Source organism: Symphodus melops (assembly GCF_947650265.1).
Source record: "Symphodus melops genome assembly, chromosome: 10".
NCBI lineage: Eukaryota > Metazoa > Chordata > Actinopteri > Labriformes > Labridae > Symphodus > Symphodus melops.
Genome location: NC_136700.1, coordinates 21,724,791 through 21,745,458, shown reverse-complemented (window position 1 = coordinate 21,745,458; position 20,668 = coordinate 21,724,791). Strand labels below are relative to the sequence as shown.

The window sequence follows — 20,668 nt, the reverse complement described above, 5'->3', positions numbered from 1 at the left end:
AGGGGGCCTTTCATAAATCTATCTTTGTGGATTTACTGCGTGCTAACTTCTTCTTCTTCATGTTGGATTTGAGCCAAACAGAGAAATAGCCTACTTTTATTTACTAAACAGTTTTCTGTCATTTCAAAAGTTTGAAAAGCACAAAAAAACCCTCTAACTAACTTGTGCATGCATGTTTTTTTTTCTAATACCAAAAACCCTTCACTGTGATATTTTCTGATATATTGAATCTGCAGGAGGTTCAGCTTTTCTTTAGTGTTTTCAAAAATAACTCATGTGATATTTACTGAAGAACAAAACTAAAATATCATTTCCTCATTGATGAAACACGTCACGTGATCATTTTATCAGCCCATAGAGAATACAAAGCTTTAGTTAAATCCAGCAGCAGATTTGTTTGACTCCATTTCCCTTATTGACATTGTGCTTCCTGCGTTATGGCTTTTGCATATTCACTCATCAAAGTGTCATCACTGCACTAACACATTGATCAGCTGATCTTATTTGTGGAACCTTCACGACGCACCTCGTGTTCACATCGGGACACACGCGTTGTCTTAACACATTCTTACCGACATAGTAGGAGAAGGTTCTCTTGAGGCGGTCGAAGACGAACCAGCGTTTCTTCCAGGACTTGATCTTTCCTCCCATCTTCACCAGGTAGCCCTTACACATCTTCTCCGTGATGATGAGGTGGTAGCAGGTGTCCACGCTGTGCCCCGAAGACTCCACGTGGGAGCGCAGGTCGAACTCCTCCTTACGGATGGGCAGATAGCGAGTCATCGGACGGGCCTGGACGAGGGAGGAGACAAGACTATTGCAGTCAAAGACAGATGGCGAGAATCTCTCTCTCTCTCTCTTTGTCTTACCCGATGTGAACGATTAGTTGTTAAAATGATAAAACAAAGTCACCCTCCAAAAGTCAGTTTCCCGTGTTGGAGCGACATATCAAAGGACCTCTCTCTCTCTGTCTGTCCCTGATCACCTCTCTGACCTGGACATGTGTCAGGTCCTCGTTAAAACACTGAACACTAGTAAGTTCACCAGTTTGACAAGTGAACTTGCATGACGATCTTATACAGATGAGAAAAAGAAGAAAAGTGTAGACATAGTGGATACATTTATTTTACGTCCCCCTCCCACTGGCTCAAGGTGGAGCACAAGGACTTCCTGTGAAAAAAAAAAATACGAGGGGTCTGGCAGGAGAAACTCTGGGTGAAGTCCGACTTTAAAAACAAGGTTGTTTGCATGCACACGTAGAGCTCCTCCTGGGAATATCGGGAGTTTTTTCTATAGTTTTCTGCAGGTGTGAAAGCCCAATGTGAGTGGCGTGAATTCAAAGTTTCGCTTCATTGACTGGGAAACGATGTAGTACGAATATTTCTAGTCTTGTCCATGAAGAACAGTCAGTGTATTCTGGTGTAAAATCCCTCACACAGGTTTAAACCCTGAAGGAAAACTAGAGATATGCCGTTTTCAGTCTGAAAATGGCTGAATTTATTAGTCCAAATTCCATCCTTCTACACTCTATAAATTAAACCCTGTCGTGTTTTTGTCAGATGGGGAGACTCATTTTCCACTCTTCCACCATGCAGACTCAATTATGTGTGATTTCACTGACCTGAGAAAAGTTCTTGGACCTCATCTTGACCTCCTTCTCCACGAGCTGCTGCCGGTGGAAAGTTTCATCCTGCAGTCTCTTCTCGGCCTCCTCCCTCCTCCTCCTCTCCTCCTCCAGCATCTGACGGCGAGCCAAGCTCTCTCGCTCCTGAAGGAGAGCGCTTTCATTCAATATTTTTTTGATCCATGGATGGACGCTGCACAGAACCCTTTTTCTCTTTTTACAGCCAGAACTCTGCCTGAGCTTCATACATTTATGTACATTTTTATTCTCAGCTGGAGTGCCGACACAGAAGGGAACCAGTAGAGGGAAAACACAATTATTCTGCTTGTTTAAAGTCAGAATCCAGACAGTGAAGGGAACTGAATGCTCTCTGAAACTAACTCTTGACATTTTTTTGGTCATTAGACCTTAATTAGGGGGGGAAATGATTTGAGGGACACATTTAGATTTCTTTACTCTCCATCTGTTTCTAACATTACAGTCACTAACACTGAAGACGAGATGAGTGATGTAAAGCATGCGTTACTGAAATAAGATTTTCTTCTAAAGACGCAGGCAGTGAGTTTGAACCCTACATCACGTTTAGAAGAGTCAGGATCCCTCCCACCAGGCTGAACTGTGTTAGACGTTCGTTTGTGTCGATGTCCATTAATATTAAGAATAACAGTACATGTGGGATGAGCCAAGAGGGTCGTAATGTGGAATTGTTACACGTTTTGTATGCTCTCTGTTTATGTTATTTTAAATTCTCTTGTGGCTGCAAGACAGTCTGAGACTTAAGCGTCCACACGTTTCCCTTTAAGGACGATAACGTTATCTAATCTTATTTAGAGCAGTGCGATAACAGTGGACTGAAGTGCTCAGATTCTGAAAGTTATTCCTACAAAGCAAAAGGTGAGAACGTAACAATTTATGTATTTCTGTTTATTGATAGTTTGTCTTTCTGACCCAGCTCATCACTCATCAGATACACTTGATCCTCAAAACAACAGGAACTTGCTCTGATGGCAGACAGGAGAGTTTTCTGAGTCAAGCGACGAGGGATCGTCAAGTATCCTCAGTCAGAGATGTTCTGAGACTCTGACATGGGTGGATCAGTTTGAGAGCAGTAATCAAGGGGGGCAGGTCTTTTATCGTGGAATACTAACAAAAGGAGTCGAGTTCATAAAGTGAAAGATGAGAAAAATGTAGGGGAAAAATCTTGAGAGCATGATACTGATCACTGAGACAAAGAGGTTTGAAACATGGAGGTCAATAAAAAAAGACTGAGCACCTGAACCTTCATATTTCAAACGTGTGATCAATGTACAGACATCGAGAGGAGAACTGGAAGGAGGCTCATCCATCAGCTGCTATGGATTCTGAGGAATTCAGAGTTCATTCACTGTGATATTTGACTTTCAAACAGTGTCTCACCCTTGATTCAATAAGTCTGGCTTTCTCCAGTTGCGCCTCCTTCAGCATCTTCTCCATCTCCTCGATCTTCAGAGAGTCTACTCCTCCGACACTGAGGAGAAAATGCACAGAGTTACTACACGAGATAAACAACACAGACGCACAAACATATCCTGCATCAACTCAGTTAACCTTTACTTCAAAGCACAGTTCAAAAATATCTGCAGGGCAAATTTGTAGACCGTTTGTGACGTGATCTCCCAACAGACCAGAGGAGAGTCGGTCTCTTTTCTTTTTTCTTTTTAAAGCAGCTTCGGAGCAAAAGGTTCAATTCTCTACCAACAACAGCCTTACTGGTAGCAACAATTAACAATGTAATGGCTCTATTTGAGCAGTGTTGCTGTTTCAGTTTGTTTTTTCTTCATTAATTTATCAGTCAGTCCCTCAGATGTCAGAAAAAAAGATAAATGTGTCCATTAAAGCTTCCTTCAAATCCTGTTTAAATATCTCCTTCTGCCAGTCGAAAACCAAAAAAGGTGTTTAATTAAATATAGAACAAAGACAAGCATGACATTTCATGTATACACTGTATACACAATCAAATAAAAAGCATAAAATACACATCCCCACTGCTTTTAATTGTTACATCAAATCACCTTTTACAGAAGAAGCCAATGAGAAACAAGACTTCTGCAGGTGAAAGAGTACGTAGACTCTGATGTAGGAAATGACAAGACTGATACGGTTCATTAACGACTCCTGGTCTTTCCGAGGTGCTTGTTCACACACGCACATCACAGCAGGAGACGTTCCTCTCAGACAGGAGGGCGAAGACGTCATCATGACGTCTCTTAACTTCACACAGGATTTTGTTAAGGGTCTGTCAGGAAACATTTGGATAAAGTGGGAGTGAAAGCTTCCACTGTTGGCGATCACACATGCCGCTCACACCGAATATTTTCAGATGTTTTGTGCGGCTTTGAGAAGCACCGTTTCTTATTGCGCATTCAGAGGGATGTGCTTGTTAAACTGTCGAATAAAATGATAATCGCAAAAAGGCTCCTCCACACAGATTCTGTAAAAACCAAGGAGTGAACCATATTTAATTTTGTTTTACCTTCACTCTATTCTCTTTCTCCCTTCAAAAATGTGTATACACTTAAACACATATTACATATTACGGTTTAATAATCTGCGGACAGTAAAGCAATCTTGTATATATATATTTTTTTATTATTTCTCTGGGTTTTTCTGCCTTTATCATGAGAGAGAGAGAGAAATGGATAGATATGGAAATCGGGGGAGAGAGAGGACTGACATGCGGGAAAGGGCCTCAGGCTGGAGTTGAACCCAGGCTGCCCGCGTGAGGACTACAGCCTCTGTACATGACGCAAGCACTGCTACTGCGCTACAGGCGTCCCCCAAACAACCTTATATTTGTCTAAATTGTCGAAGATCATGACCGCTTTAAGCTCCACGCTGCCACCTACTGTTGCTGGAGTGTTAACTGCTGTAGATCGTCTCAATCATCCACAGCTCATGTGATTGGTCAACGTCTAAGTCATAACTTGCACATGAATGTCCCGCCCCCGGTCTCCACAGTGTGATCTTCATTACAGAACAGATCTCATTAAAGTCAGCTCAAAAACACATCACTAAGTGTTTCTGGAATTTGACTCGTGAGAGCTCTTTATGTGTTAAAGCCACAGGTGCTGCAGAGAAGCTGCTGCGGTGTCAAACTGATCACAGCATGGACACATGAGCAGATGGTCCACACATTAGACAAACGAGAAGTGGGAGGAGCAGCGCTGGTGTATGTGAGTCTCTTTAGACTGCGCTTGTCTCTGTTGCGATTATTATTGCAACAGAGACCAGAAATTATTGCAATACCACCAGTGACCATTGGGGCAGTGTGGAGCAGTGTAACAGTTCAAACCAATTCAATATACAGTAGTTTACTTCTTTTGAACTTTTTGGGGAACGATTGCACGAGTTGACGACAAACACATACATGATGATGATGAAAGAGATTGTTAATCTCAATGAGTTTCTCTTCCTGGTTAAATAAACAAAAAATGTTAGCACAGGGACAGACAACTACAACAGAAGAGCTGGGCAGAGGTCGGACAGGAACTGAATGTCAGATGTGCAGCAGAGAAGGAGAGGTGGAGGATCGATTTGAGACTGCGCCCTCTAGTGGAAGCATTGTTTAACGTCTGTTAACTGAGTACAGTGTGCGCTCTCCATCATACCTGGACATGTTATCTGGCGAGCAGGCAGAGTTGTTGCCGGTGGACACGCTGGTGTCCATGCTGTCGGAGCTCTCCAGGCTCAGCGTGTCGTACGGCTGCTCTCCGGCTGACGGGGGCTGGTGGTGCAGGATGGAGTGGTGAACCAGAGGCGGGGCTCCAGCCGAGCTGTGACTCAGCGCCGGGCTGTAGGACATAATTGGTGAGTAGGAGGGCGACGAGGAGGATGACGTCATGAGGTGGGACTGGGAGCCGTGGAGGGCATCCCACTGACACTGAGCCTCGGCCGCCGCTCGCTGTTTGAGCTCAGCTAGACGACGCCGCTGCTCCTCGATCACCTGATGACCTGAGAGAGGAGGAAGGGGTCAGTGGATTTGTTCTGATTCTGAAATGAGCTGACAGAATGAACCCGCAACCTGCAAGCAACCCCATCCACAAATCAGCAAAGGTCCTTCTCTCCCACAGCAGCCTGGAGATCCACAGTTAAACTGGGACTGGGCAGATTTATTTTCTTTGTCAGGGAATTAAAAGTGATGTTTTTATCAAATAATATTCACTTTTAATAATGCTTCTATTTTGAGGTTTAAGCCCTAAAGCTTTACCATCATGTTTGCTAGTATGCACTTTTGCACGTAAGTTTTTCCTCACACATTATAAACAGTTTACTGAGGAGTTTAAGTGACCCTTAAAAACACTCTCCTCTGCAAAATATATGATCCTGACTTCAGTACTTCCTTCAGTGTTCATGTTTCGCAGGATTTTTTTTCTCTCTCCAAAACAAACTGAGAAGAAAACCTGAAGTAGTTTACATTTTAAAATCAGTGTTCCTTTGACGCTCTTTGGCCAAACGGAGCCTCCGCGACATTTACTGAACATTTCCCTCATCATTTTAAGATGTCTTATCGATTCAATTTAAAGCAACCACGATCTCAAAAGTGACTAGAAATTATGACAAAAAGTTTTCCCAAATTTGATTTTATTGCCCAGTCCTAATTTAAATCAACATGTTAGCTCAACAACATCCACTAATGAAACACCACTGAAGACACCTCCATCACCAGCACAGGCTCTACATCTCCAACAGCACGATCCATGCACCGCACATGTTGTATGTGCTCTCTCTGGATAACTGCACCACTAGTGCTGCAGACAAACTTTTCAAGGATCAAATCCATGCTTCTGTGCACCTGATACTGTAAAGTGCAAATGCACTTCTGAAAAAGAAGCACCCAGCTCGATAACACCAAAGGAGGAGCCTGCTGAACGCTGAACATGCACAATTGATCGTCCAGAAGCAGCAGGAACATTCATGGAAGATTGATGGAAGAAGAAAAGGCTGCTCGATGTTACAGACGAAAGATGAAAAGAAATCTTTGAGGAGGGAGAGGAGTTAATGGCACACCAGAGATGGAAGAGAGACAGAGAGAGAAGGATAAGAAGAGGAGGGATCGAGGAAGACACGGTCTGAAATTAACAGCTGACAAGTGCCAAGTTAAGGTAAACGTTGCCTTTGATGGCTGTATCAACAACAGTAAGCTGTCAGACTGCCTTAAGGTTTTGGATAGGTCTTGAATATTTTAGGTACAGACCGTCTTTGGTCTTCATGTTGAAACTTTAACACTGATTCCTAATTGGCTGTCAGTGATACTCTGCTGCCATATAATCATCTCTTTCTCTAGATGGTAAATAATCCATATGTTAACTTAGATCTGGGATTGGCAATAGATCCATCTTTTATCCTCGGCAGAAAGGACAGACAGTGAAATTCAGACACAGCTGGTGACGTATGAAGAGACAGCAGACCATCAAACAGACTGAACCCCGGGGAAAATAAAACCAAAAAAAAATAAAATAAACTAAAACAAATATTCAGCTCCTCGAGGCAGCGATCCATCTACCTGCTGATCTTCCCTCTCTGGTGGTCTGTGAACATGTCATGGACTCTGAGGTACAGCACAGAGAGAGACAAGACACACAGAAATGAAAAAAACCTGAACTCGTCAAAGGACGCAGAATCATAAAGGTTAAATAATAAAATGTACTCATGTCACAAGCACACACAAAGATCTATGCGGAAGAGACCATTTGGCGTTTGCACACAGCGATGATGTGTTTTGTGGGAGGAGCTTAACTGGTTAGCAGAGAGTTAGCTTAGGGTCATTTCACATCATTTTTTTCTCTTTATTACTTTGAATCTTGTCTTATCCCTCGTTGTTCTGCCGCAGCAGACAACTTGTCTTACAGTCACAAGCTCTTAACTTTAATAAGAATAACTCAGGGTGACAGCAGTAGGAGACTGCACTTAATGTCTTTTAACAGATGGTCGGTCCATCCACCATTATTTTCCCATTATAAGTTTGGTGAGATATTCTTTGTAGCTCTGGTGTTTGGGGTCAGCAGCAGCTGTGTCCGTAGGGACTTGGGTTGGGAACTGGAGGGTCGCTAGCTCGAGTCCCGGGGCGGACCAAAAATCTGGAAATTGGTCTGGTAGCTGGAGAGATGCCAGACCACTTCCTGGGCACTGCCGAGGTGCCCTTGAGCAAGCCACTGAACACCTTCACAACCAGCTCAGAAGCACCTGTCGGTGGCCGCTCTCTCGCTCTGACAACTCTCCATTAGGGCACGTCCACAGGATCCTGATTGTGTGTGTTGCATGATTTCACGGAGTGTAAAAACCTCCTTTCCCTTCTGGGATCAATAAAGTAAATCATTTTTTATCATGATCTGTTCGCATCAGTTCTTAGTCACAAGTGCAATAGAAAAAGAGAGGCCTGAAGCTGGAGAGGAGCGATAGGAATGTTGGACATCTGTCTGTCTGGGGTCAGCTCAACGATCAATCCGATCCATTAACCTGCATGAGGATCCCTTTAACAGAGACTGTATGCGAGACAGGCAGACTGTTTGCACTGTCCAACTACAAACCACACTTACACTAACAGATACTGCGTCATGTATTATTGAGGTGAACTTTGTGATACCTTTCTGCTGCAGTGCAAGCTGTCTCTTGGTCTCAATGTCCTGCAGGGTCGCAGCCAGGTTCCTGGGCAGACTGCCGGTGCTGTTGGCTGACAGCAGGGGGCTCTGCAGGGTCACAGAGAGCACATTTATGGAGGGTTGAAATAAATATTTGGATTTGAGGAGAAATTAGAATAACTCTGCATCTTAAAAATGAACCAGCGGTCTACCTTGGAGCTTGTGTTACGTCCCAGTGTGGCTGCTCCGTGCTGCATGGGGGACACAGAGCCCGATTTAGGCTGATGGAGAGATAGACCCGGGTCACTGTCCAATTTAGAGCGGAACACCTGAGGGAGGAAGCACACAGAGATGAGAAAGTACTCATGATACACAATAAACACACCCATGTGGTGTCAGATACATGGCTGCAGGATGATGTTAAATGAACAGCTGAATTACTCGACGTAGGAGTGAAAATCACCTTCTGGGGAAAGTAAAAAAAAGTCAAAAGCATGATTAGGCGTTATGATGTAAGTTCGGCAGAACACCGTTTGAACAAAATGCTGCAATCAGGCTTCATGAGGAACATAAATCTCAAAATCTAAACTGACAAAAATATCAAAGAGCTGAAAGAAAATACACGAGTCAGGCTGCAGATTAACACACACACACACACCTGGAACAGCATACTTATCCCTTTCATTTAAGAGCTCTATGATCAGGCCACCTTAAGTTAATGCTGCCTTCAGGGACCGTGGGAGTTTGTGTGTGCGATGTTGAAAGCAGCGGCTTGAAAGCGTCCACACATTCTGTCTCTTTTAAAGTGATAGTCTTACTCTTAACACAGACTGACTTCACTTAAACAGTGACACCCCCCACCTCTGTCTAAGCCTTCAAGGTCAGTCATATACACTGTGCTTTTCTTCATTCAAAACACAGACGAACTCTGGCACACTTCCTACAGTAAATATCACCATGTTTCTGCACCGAGATGTTGCCCATGTTTTTATGCTATTAAGAAAGTTCTCTCACGGCAGCTTTAGGTAAAAAAGAAGTTTTTTAAAAGCATCAACACTTTTTCAATACTATCCATCATGATAAAATATTAGAAAAACAAGTATAGGAGTTATTAACTTGGAGAAATCTGCAGCTGGACTAACTTCCTAACAAACCTCGTGAGCCCCAGTGTGGGCCGATGAATTATGGGTTAAGACGGTCAGTAGTATTTGCAGACTCTCTGGTCTCACCCCAGCCTGTGTCTGGGGGGTCTGCAAGACCGGTGGAGTCCAGACATCTGGATTCAGCAAAAAAAGGTCCAGCATGCAGCTGTGCCCTAGATCTAGTTTTCATTTTTCAGACTGAAATTAAGACACTTTGTCTTTACCTGAAGATGCAAAGGTGAACAGGAAGCAACGAGACACTTTTTTATTCATTTACAGGCTCTTAAGTTTTGTGATTTTAGTTGAACTGAAACCTGCATAGTTCAGCACAAAATAACATCCAAACTGTATTTAAAAGATGTTTGAAATCAGTAATTAAGGGGAATGTGAATATTTAGAAGAAAAAGAAGTGATTTACACCTGACGTGGAGATTTCTCAGAGTAAATACCAGCACATACAAACAGCAGAAGAGTGAGGGGGAAGGACACGAGGAGGAAGGAGAAAAGGCCCCGTATACCTGCAGCACATGCCGGCGGCCCGACAGAGACTTGGCTGGCAGAGGAGGAGGACAGAGCGGGCTGGAGCCAGCCATCAGCTCCTGGTACCACTGCTCTAAATCTAGCTTGGGCAGGTGAGACCTGCTGCCCTCAGGCTGGTACTGGAGAGCACAGAGAGGTGAAGCACGGAGAGGACACAGAAACATGAAGAGGAGACAGGAGAAGACAAGAGGAGATTAGAAAGCATTCAAAGACAGCAGAGAGACAGTAGAATCGTTTGTTTTACACACCCTCAAAAGCTGTAATTAAAGGATTTCTTTTACTTTGAAATGTTTCTTAAATATCTTGAACACATTTCTCTTGTCAGCTCTGTTACTCCTCATACCCTGGAGCTGCTATAACCCTGTTTTAAATGTATTTTTTCTAACTCTCTGCTGCTGCATTGACCCAATTTCTCATAAGAACGTTCACATTTCATCTCAATGTTATGTTTTACTTCAGTTCAGCCGTCCATAGAGCCTGCAGTGTGTCTGCACATTTGAGCTTTTCACTGAAGTAACAAGCAGCACTTCACTGTTCAGTCTCACTTCTTACAACCACATTTTAAAAACGACTGACAATAAGTCACTCCTTAACGCTTCGCTCTGGTGCAATCATCTCATTGGCTGTAAAGAGAAACGGCTCCAGACTCTCCCAGTGACATCACAGCGTTTAAAGTCTGTATCAGCTTCTGAACACAGAAAGGAACAAAGACGGAACATCTGCAACTATTTTAAAGTCGTTTTGCACAACTGATAGCAGCATGCGTCTTAAATTACACATGTGGAAAAACAACAGTTTTTGCACAAACTTTAAAAGGTATTACGCCTTCAGTATTGACCCATTGTTTTACCTTTAAATAAATATCTTAGAAAATCGGATTAGAAAACAGTTTATTTTGTAGCCTTATTGAACCCTGGTTGATAATAAAGGGGGCCTTTTACCTACAGACCAAAGCATGCTGACTTCAGGTGTGTTAAAAATGTGTGCTGTGGGAGACTACTTAAGGAATAAACACACTTTAAATCGTCAATAAGCTCATTTTCATTTTCCTGTTTTTGTGTTTTAGAAAGGTACATAAAAAGGAGGGAAGCAAGGGAGGAAGACAGCACACACCTCCACAGAGAGAGAGAGGGAGGAGCCGTGAGGAGAGGGGAGGCAGGAGAAGGCGGGGTCTACTGCTCCAGACTGCAGGTGATGGCGAAGAGGTGAGGTAGGGGACGATTCCACCTTCGGCATCCCGTACATCTGACTTAACTGGCCCACTGTCACATACTCCTTTATGAATGCAACACACACGCACACACAGGGAGGAGAGGTGGCAGAAAAGAGGAGCACAGAGAGGGAAACGTGGTGAAAAGAGAGAAACACATCCAGGTATGACTTTCTCTCTGATCAAGGTGAGAGAGGGTCAGGGAACCTTTACAGATCCTACACAGGCCATGACATCTCTCATTTTATCACTGGTGGTCACCATCAATACTTTTTTGAAGAAGCAGTGGGAGTGTGAGACTGAGGACATAAACATGAACCCATTCTAGTGTTTTTATTTTGTTATCATTATTTAAATATTTTGTCATGCTGGGTTTTTTTATTTGTATTTTTTTAAATACTGCACTATGTTCATCTACGGAAGCCTTAAGTGGACATACAACACTCTGTGGCCGTGATCAATTTTGCTCGTTTCCTCAGATCTCATTATCGCGGGACAACGACACTGTTCTTCACCGAGTTATCAGCTTCATGTCTTTTCTCGAGCTAAATGACAAATGAATTCATCACCAGAGGGAAAGCCTTTTGTTGTCAACACGAGATCTTGGGAAAACAACTGAAATGTTCCTGTAATCAGAGTAAAATGGAGTAAAGTCAAAGTGTACAGGTTTACTGTATGCCCACTTCTGTATTAATCAGGGAGAGAGTTGGTATATTTCTAAAGGTTTGTTTATACTTGCTTATATACTTATCTGTGTACAAAGGATGGAAATAGTGAATATGTTGTTTTTTTTGTTTTTTTACATTGTGCTACTGCTGTCGTTAACTTACAACAGCAGCCTCAAAGCAGAGCTGCATTTATCAGTCTAATTAAAGTCTCTGATTTGCAGACATGACGCAGACACAGATCTAAAGTGCAGCTTTGGGGGCACAGAGGGGGAGAACACAGGCTGCTAACATAACAAGTCTTAGAGAGCAGAGCGCAAAGCAACTGTTCAAGAGCACACCAGCAGAGGGAGCAACATGACATGGAAATGAAAGGATGAGAGAGCAGGTGGTCGAGAGAGAGAGAGAGAGAGAGAGAGAGAGAGAGAGAGAGAGAGAGCAGAAAGTAAAGAAATGAATCAGGAAGAGGAGAGACAGAGAGTGATGGTACCTCGCCAGCTAACGCAGCATCAACAGCAAACGAGCGGCCGTGAGAGGAGGGCATGCTGCTGTCACTGCGGCCGCAGCGGCCGTACATCTTAAAGACATCCGACAGATTCAAGTACTCCTGAGCACCAGCCAACGACAACAACAACAACAACAACAACTGTCAGACAGGACGAGCAGCCACGAGGACAACACTGCACCGTATGCACAGTGCGTAACACACAGAGAGCTGATGGGGATTAGGGAACACATTAACCTTTAAGTGCTACAGCTAACAGGAACTTAGTGTGTGTGACGACAGACAAACAGATACACGCCAAACAACAGAAGGTGTAACTTTAGCGCCACAGCTGGCTGACACACAGGTATGTCCGGTCTGATGGCTGTTACAATGACCAGAGATGTTGTGGGAAAAGAGAAGATGCTGGAAATCTTTAATGGGGGTTTCTGGTACTTTTCAAACATCTGCCTAACTTATCACTTTTTTTTTTGCCTTTAAAAAAACACAGGCGGTAATGGATGCACACTTTCCCTGGACCAGAACATCCGTCATCCACTATAAGTGCTGTTTTGTTTTTAACTACTGACAGGCTCAGATTAAAATAAAAATGGCTGAAAACATTAGAGACGCTCCCTTCAGAGATAGAACTTTAATTCTACGAAACAAAAAAAAGCTGCCACGTTTCTCTTTTTTTTTTTAGCCCACCAAACCACCATTTTAAAAAATCAGTAGCTGTATTACATACTGTATTACACTGGAGCTGAATGGCTGCCTTGATCTGTTACTTTGTTCTTGTAGCTGTGTCACTGACTTTGTGTTCGGTGTTTTTAATAGTCAGCTCAGATCAAATACAACTCTTCTCAGACAAGGAATAGGACGAGCCGCGAGAAGACAAGACACTCTGGTGTTCTGATTTTGTCAATGGAGTCTGGTGTCTCTGAAGATACTGATGTAACAGCTGTTTATGGATTCAAAAAAGCATCTCACTCTGCTCTGTATTTGCAGGGAAACTTTCTGAAATGTTGTCGGACATTTAGTATAACTTTGTAAGCTTTTCAGTGGTAAAAACAAGAACTTTTAGATCAGGTGTATTTGACCTCAGGGACTTTGTTGTCCCCATTACCGCCTGCTTTGCAGCTGCCAGGTGAAGCAATACACTGAAGCAATACTAAACAGTTTTGCTTACGAGTCTTATTGACCCAAAAATGTATTGAAATAGGACCCGACCTTGAATATGCTCTTTTAATATATCATCTGGTACATCTCTGGTCTCGAAACAGACACAACCCAGATGAACTGAAAGTGTCTGTGCTGGCTCCTCCTTTCACATAGTTAAAGACAACTATGGTTTACTGAGAGAGGCAACAGGACCAAACACTGCGAGTCACAGGTGCAATCAGACTCCAGGTGGAACCGCGACACTGCCAGCACACATGGTCGACCTTTAGGGTGCACAGACAGCAGAGGGGGAAGCGGCGGGCTTCATGCAGGAAACGTTAGTCTGGTTACCTCCGTAGGGCTGCTGGGGTACAACTGACAGGTAGGGGAGGGGTGTAAGTAGGAGGAAGAGGCTCGACAGAGGGAATGCTGGGAGGAGTGGATGTCCTCCAACAACAGGTCGACCTCGCTGATGTGGAGCGCTGCCTGTTTTAACAGTTCAGGAATAAGTACCTTTAACGTCCACAGAGAACAAATGAAGCACTGAATCCATGTTATAATAAATAAGACCTCTGTTACAGCTTCAGTTTGGTCCACTAAGGCTACGTCCTCACTAAGTCACTGTCCGAACACCTCCACAACCCCGTAGAGTGGAGACTTAAAGACGATGAAGACGTAGCCTTTCGGTCCCATAACTTAGTGAGCAGCACAGATTAGTTAGCTCTACACACTTAGCATGGAGAACTCAATGTTAGAGCCACAGTCTGGTTAAACTGTGTTCAGCTGTTAGACCACGTTATAACTAAGTCTGCACACCAACACGTTAACAAGGTGAATGTGGTGAGGAATGGCGGCTCCAGAGAGTCGATGCCTGTTTGTGTTCTCACACGCGGCTTCCTCCGATCTTTTCTTACCTCTCTCATCGCAGTGGAGGACTTGGGGAAGCTCTTCCCGCCCGTCAGGCTATGGTATCTTTTCTCTAAGGCTGACAGTCGCTCCTTCTCCTGCAACACAAAGACATAAGTTAGTTCTTTAGGGAGCCAAATTTAAATACTGTAAACTGTTTTTTTTTTTTCCTTTACAAAGTCATGTTTGGTCAATAAAAAGTACATGATGAACTCACAGTGAGAGGGTGGATGTGAGTATTTGTTTAACAAGTAAAGTAATCCTACTTTCTATATCATTTTAAAATGAATAAAACACACAGTTTTGCACATTTAGCACAGAAAGTAAAGTTAAAAAAAGAAAAAAAAAAAAAGCTAAATCAGTGCCATTAAAAATTAACTATTGAATTCAGCAGTTCATCACTATTTCACGATGGCTGGGGAGTGCAAAACAAACTTACCAAACAGGACACACTTTTACAAAGCTCGAGACATGCATATCTTGGAAAATATTTCTACATTTTCTTAAATAAAATTACAAAACCAAAACACTTTAACAAATGTACCAAAAACAAAGTAACAACATGTGAAACACTGACTTTTCCATGGAGGACAGAATCATGCAGTCAAGGGATTGTACCAAAAACCAGAAGTGACCCGGAAGTGAGCGAAGTGAGTGAGTTTGTTCTGTTTGAAATGTGTTACACTGAGTTCATGGTGACACAAGGATGTTTGGTCTGTTTAGTGGAACACACCTGAGACAGTTAACAATTAATGTCTGTCCGCCACAGTAAACTAATTAACCTCTCACTTCTAGGTCACTTCAGTTTGGCCACGTGTAAAATTGCCTCAGCGCTCGAGAAATTGTGTCACATGTTGTAAATTTGCATTGGAAAATCCTAATGCAGATCCAGATTTTATTAGATTATACTTGTCAAATATTTACATTTGGATATAGCTTCAAGTGTTGAGCTGCAGTTGCTTGTACGTACCTTTTGGAGCATTTGCACAGTGAGGGTTCTGTCTTTGGCCAGCCGCTCGCACTCCTGAGTAGCCTGCAGGCCGAGCTGATTGGCCTGGTTCTCCAGAGCAGACACCTTCTCCTGAAGAGGCCGTCACAGAAAAGGTCAAATCTTTGATGCAGACTGTGACTCAAAGTATCACCCACGCATGATTAAAATGTACTTAAAACCTATTCAGTATGTGGTAAAACCAGCAGGCTGTGTCATGTGAGCAGCTGTTCATATTTTTATGACTGAAGCTTATGTGTGTGTGTGATTGAACACTTCATATCCTCTCAGTAGATTTCTGAAGCTTCACACTGCTTACACAGGGAAACATTTGCCATTGGCTTCTGTCACTCTAAAGCACAGGTGTCAAACTCCAGTCCTCGAGGGCCGGCTTCCTCAGACTTTTAGATGTCTCCCTGCTCCAACACACCTGCTTTAAACCAATGTGTTGTCATTAAGCTCTGCAGAAGCCTGATAACGAGTCACTCATTGGATTCAGCTGCATCCGAGCAGGGAGGCATCTAACAGTCTGAGGAAGCCGGCCCTCGAGGACTGGAGTTTGACACCCCTGCTCTAAAGCAATAAAATCACGAGAAGCATGCTTTTGTATTCCAGATGTCCCGCCTCCCGTCTTCCTCACCTTCCTCTTGGCCACACTGCTGTGGTACTCGGCTCTCTCCTGCAGCAGCTGCTGGCTGATGGTCTCTCGCTCCTCCTCCAGGCTGCTCTCTCTCTCCAGCTGCTGAAACTCCAGGTCCTCAAACTTTTTGGTGCCTGCTTCCAGAGCCTCTCCGTCCTGAAGGAGGCAGGCACATGTCAGCGGTTACCGTCAAAATAAACGTTAGTTCATATACTGATCATTCTTCAACCAGACAGTATTCTCAGACGAGCTTAAGTGCTGACAGAAAAGCAAAAAAAAACACCTTAACTTTTACATCTGAAAGAATTAGGAATATTTGTGCCAGCTTTTGAGGCTTTTTAGGAGAGCGGCTATAAACACAACGTGCTCAGTCAAGCAGCCAGCTATAAAGAACATGCTTCTACTGCAGCACAGCTACAGGTGTGTGTGTGTGTGTGTGTGTTACCAACATGATCTGTAATAAACAGAAGACAATGGGCAGTAATTTATATTAGGCTTTTAAACATTAGAATCCTTTCTACGCTGCTTTGTTTTCCTGGTGTTGTCGGAGAAGCAGCCTGTCCTTCCTGCTCTGTGAACATGGAGATGCCGACAAGTTAAAGTATTAAAGGGACTCAGCAAGTCGAGTGTTTGGAGTCTGAACCCTCTTCAGAGTCTTTGTAGCACCCTGAAAGATCGGACAGTCAGTAAAGTCAGCTCCCTGAAGAACAGACTCAGACTGAAATGACTCATTTCCTCACAAGTAGATAAAAGTCGGAACAAAAAACTTGAAAAGTGGAACAGCAGGACGTTAAAAGTCGAACACAGCGTGAGCCACTTCGGTTCTATGTTTGGACTTTATTCGACACTGAAGTGTGTTCATGAGCTTGACATCCTTCTTTATCATAAATTGAATTCAACCCAAAATCAGCAAATCAAGGGGGCGTGGTCATACCGTCTGTCAATCATTTACACTAAAGAAGTGAATGGAAGAGGATGCTTCAGGTGCTCGGCTGTTAAAGTCCAATATGGGATAATGCTTGTTTTTCTTGTAACTTAATCGGTTTCTACTCTTAGTTCCAACACGGTGTAAAGCTATCCGCTGTGAGAATCATGTTCTCATTTATATTTTATAAGAAAGGGAGGGACCATGCTAGCTTATCTAAGCCAGAAGTCCCCGGTTAGCCTTTGTCATTATGCAGGGGAATATCGGATGAACAGCAAGACGCCTGCGATCGTGTCATGTTTAAAGTTCTCCATGTTCTTCAGTTCAGCCCAACTGTGCGACTGCTCTTCTGACATTCCTCGTCAAAGTAGATTGTAAGCTAACCATAAAGTAATTTTTTTTTTCTCTCTCTGAAAATAATGACTATATTCTCTATAAATATTGCAAAATAATTCACCAAGTCTTAAAAGTCTCTCCTATAGTGTGGCCCTCACACTCGGTTGTATAAGACAAAGAGAAGTGTTTGTGTAACGAGTCGATAGCTCCCAAAAATAAGTGACTTTGTATCAAAAGTAATGGAACACTTTCTTCAAGTAAAGAAACAGGAAGTCATTATCACTATTTAAAAAAAATAAAATAAAGCCTTTTCATTGCAGTCTCTTCCAGGATCTTTTTTTCTCATCATACTTGCAGGATTAGGCTTCTGTAGGACTTTGATCACACAACATTGTTGTCAAGAAGTTCATGTCTCCTCCTTGATGTCAAAGTTTCTGAAAGTGATTCATCATTTCTGTCTCTCTGAGTTGTGCACCAAACAAGCAGCATAAATGAACATGAGAGAAATCAAAGGACGATTAGGAGGCAGAGGACTGATCTATTCAGGGCCTACGTTAATTGATTAGTGAGCAGTTACACAAATTAAGCGAGCCGGGACAAATCACAGGAGAGATGCAGATCAGATTCACACATGCAGCAGTGACCACATCACACCAGTTCACCAAAATGCACCAGGTATATACTAGGTAACAGCATGTCTATGAGAGGCACCAAGAGGCTTTTTATAGACATACTGAGGATAAGTGTGTCTGTAGGCTGCATGTAGAGGAGCCCTGTGAAGGGTTAAAGGGGCCAGCAGCACTATGTGTGATGCCATGTGACGAGTGCTGGCTGAGACTTAAGACAGGCTGGTAAACTGTGTAACAAAAAGGCTACTATGCTTTTATTCTGAAATCTTAAAGCATATAATTAGAACTAAAAAAAGATTCATAACAGCTTAAAAATGAATACTATATTAGGGCCACACTAGAAAAATAAAATATATGATCATTACTCGATGGTTTCTCTTTAAAACCCCAGACAAACTTTACAGGTGCTTTCAAAATGAGCAGGTTAAAAGACAGCAACAATGTGCATGGAGTCTTAAAGGTAAGGATGTCAAAAGGTTTAACCCTTGTTGAACCCATTAGAAAAACCACAGGGACGCTGGAAGCCTTGTGGTTAGTGTGCGCGCTCCATGAAAGGAGGCTGGAGTCCTGCAAGCGAGCGGCACTGGATTCGAATCTGACCTGTGGCTCCTCAGATTTCAGACTGTATCCACTGTGCTATCTCGACAATAAATAGATAGATACTTTATTGATCCCGAGGGAAATTCAACTATACAAATAAAGAGCAATAAAAGCATACAAAAACATTTAAAAAAATACTGCACAGATGTTCAGTCATATTTTATCACAAGGTTGCCGCGAGCAACAGCAAGTGAGCGCTGTCTAAATTTATCAATATAAGATGCCGAGGGATTTATTGTTGTTTCCATGGTAGCTAAATAAATAACATTGATTTTTACTACAATTGTGTTAAAGTTGAAAAACTAGTGTGACAACCCCAAATCAATGGAGCTTTTGTGCAACTCACTTAATGCTCGTGGGTGCGTGGTGGCTGAGATTTAGTGAAGGTGTGTGAGGCAGTGACAGTGTTTATGTAGCTTAAATACGACTACAGAATGAAAGTCCATGGCTGGAGGATGGTGGGGGGGTTGGGGGGGATTCCAGGTGCTTCTGACTGACTGAAGACCCACCCTTTTGAGCTGTTCCTGTAACTGTTCCCGCAGGGACTCAGGACAATTGTGAAGCTGGTTCTTCAGCTCAGCGTAGCCCTCCTGGAGGCTCTGCAGGGCCCGCCGCTCAGCCTCAACATTAGCCCTCTCCTAGAAAGACACAACACATACCCACACACAGGATGGATGGACGAGGGTTAAGAGAGAGAGAGAGAGAGAGAGAAACACACACTGCTGAGAATACACACCATGCAAATATAAAAGCTGTGGGGTGTTAGCACAGACATGTGGACACAGAGGGCGCAGGGAGGTCTGGGACTCATTAAAGGCTCATAGGTCGGAAAAGTGATTTCTCAACCTACCTACCTTCCAGATTTAAATACATCTGGGTGAAAGAATGACGACCCGAGTGCCAAAAGTTTGTTGTGTACAGCAGCTCTTAAACACACTGGCTTCAATATAACCATAGATGTGCTCCACGAGTCAAGGTGAACCTTGTGTCTCCATTGTAACCAAGTAATGATACAACACATGTTTTGTTTAAATCAAACGTAAACAGAGCTTCTGCAGCCGGACAGTGAGATTCACTGAGACGACAACATTTGAGTTGATATTGAATCTTCAACTGAACATTTAAATCCTCCCACTTTGAGATGTTCTGTGTCCTCTGACAGTCCTTATGATTCACATGTAAACACTATGGTATCAGATGAACCTTCTCTTTCTTGGACAGTCCTTCATGAACTCCTGCTCTGATAAAACAATCATGAATGAAAGCTTTGCATTTGTTGGTCATCATTACGATACACTTCAGAGAGATGGACAAAAACTTTATCAAGAGCTGATATTTATAACCTAAACTAAGCAGGTTAATGTGCTTTCTAACTGCTCTTTTGTTCCCGTCCCGCTACAGTTCAAATGTGCAGCATGTGGGTGAAAAAAAAAAAAAAAAGAGAATCCCTAAAACCCTTAAAGAGAACGTGCCAAGTAGTTTTCTCTGCTTACTGTATGAACATCTTATTTAAGGTTTCCTCCATCACCCATGCACTGCGAGAACCAAGGACTACAGATCCAAACTAACCACTGGAGGGTCGGGTTTTTTCTGGCACCACCTGGTCTGTCATGCAGCAGTAAAGACACAGGCGAGCGCATTGGGTTTAGAGTTGCAGTAAGTGTGAGTGCTGAAGAAGCAGAGTGAGGGTTAAGGGGTTAATGGAGGTCGGTTATTTAGTGGAGACTTGCTAAAAGGAAAAGAGAGCGCTGAGCAGAGGGCAAACCACTAAGATGAAAACATGCAGGAGAGAACACTCGAGGAGCTAAATGCAGTTCTGTGATTCTGTGATCGTCTGTGCGAGTAATTCTATCGTCCAAGTCGAGGAAGATTGGAGCAGACCCGATGAGGAGGGAAACAGCAGAGAACGTTCAGGAGACTTTAAGAGAGCAGGCAGTGAGTGTATCAGTGTCTCTTTTCTGACTCTCAAAGTTTGTACTTCACCTTAAAAACATTTAAACATCAGAGCTTCCTTCTGTACCTTGTCTTTCTCCCTCTGGATGGCGCTCTCCAGCTCGTCCAGCTTTTGCTGCAGCCGGGCAATGACGTCCATTTCAGTCTCGATCTGGTCGAGCTCAGCCTGCCTCTCGCCCTGCAGCAAGGCCCGCTCCATCTCCGCCTGGAAGAACAAACCAGGAAGTCACAGAGAGCTCGGAGGCTAG

General features: G+C 43.2%; 1 protein-coding gene across 14 annotated transcripts in view; it reads right to left on the bottom strand.

Annotated features, from left to right (window-relative positions):
• Window positions 1–20,668, bottom strand: part of phldb1b (pleckstrin homology-like domain, family B, member 1b) — a 74,975-nt gene that overhangs the window by 3,301 nt on the left and 51,006 nt on the right. For 4 of the 14 annotated variants that reach the window (XM_079353530.1, XM_079353539.1, XM_079353532.1 and 1 more), the window contains 15 exons: window positions 20,488–20,625; window positions 18,977–19,105; window positions 15,978–16,133; window positions 15,320–15,430; window positions 14,358–14,447; window positions 13,795–13,956; window positions 11,037–11,198; window positions 9,902–10,042; window positions 8,454–8,570; window positions 8,247–8,349; window positions 7,167–7,211; window positions 5,272–5,614; window positions 3,041–3,131; window positions 1,622–1,768; window positions 573–792 (listed from right to left, as the gene is read on the bottom strand). In XM_079353530.1, the coding sequence (XP_079209656.1) occupies window positions 573–792; window positions 1,622–1,768; window positions 3,041–3,131; window positions 5,272–5,614; window positions 7,167–7,211; window positions 8,247–8,349; window positions 8,454–8,570; window positions 9,902–10,042; window positions 11,037–11,198; window positions 13,795–13,956; window positions 14,358–14,447; window positions 15,320–15,430; window positions 15,978–16,133; window positions 18,977–19,105; window positions 20,488–20,625 (2,155 nt within the window). Of the gene's footprint in view, window positions 1–572; window positions 793–1,621; window positions 1,769–3,040; window positions 3,132–5,271; window positions 5,615–7,166; window positions 7,212–8,246; window positions 8,350–8,453; window positions 8,571–9,901; window positions 10,043–11,036; window positions 11,199–12,288; window positions 12,406–13,794; window positions 13,957–14,357; window positions 14,448–15,319; window positions 15,431–15,977; window positions 16,134–18,976; window positions 19,106–20,487; window positions 20,626–20,668 lie in introns of all 14 variants that reach the window. The other 10 variants (XM_079353537.1, XM_079353540.1, XM_079353536.1 and 7 more) reach the window with 9 other exon arrangements.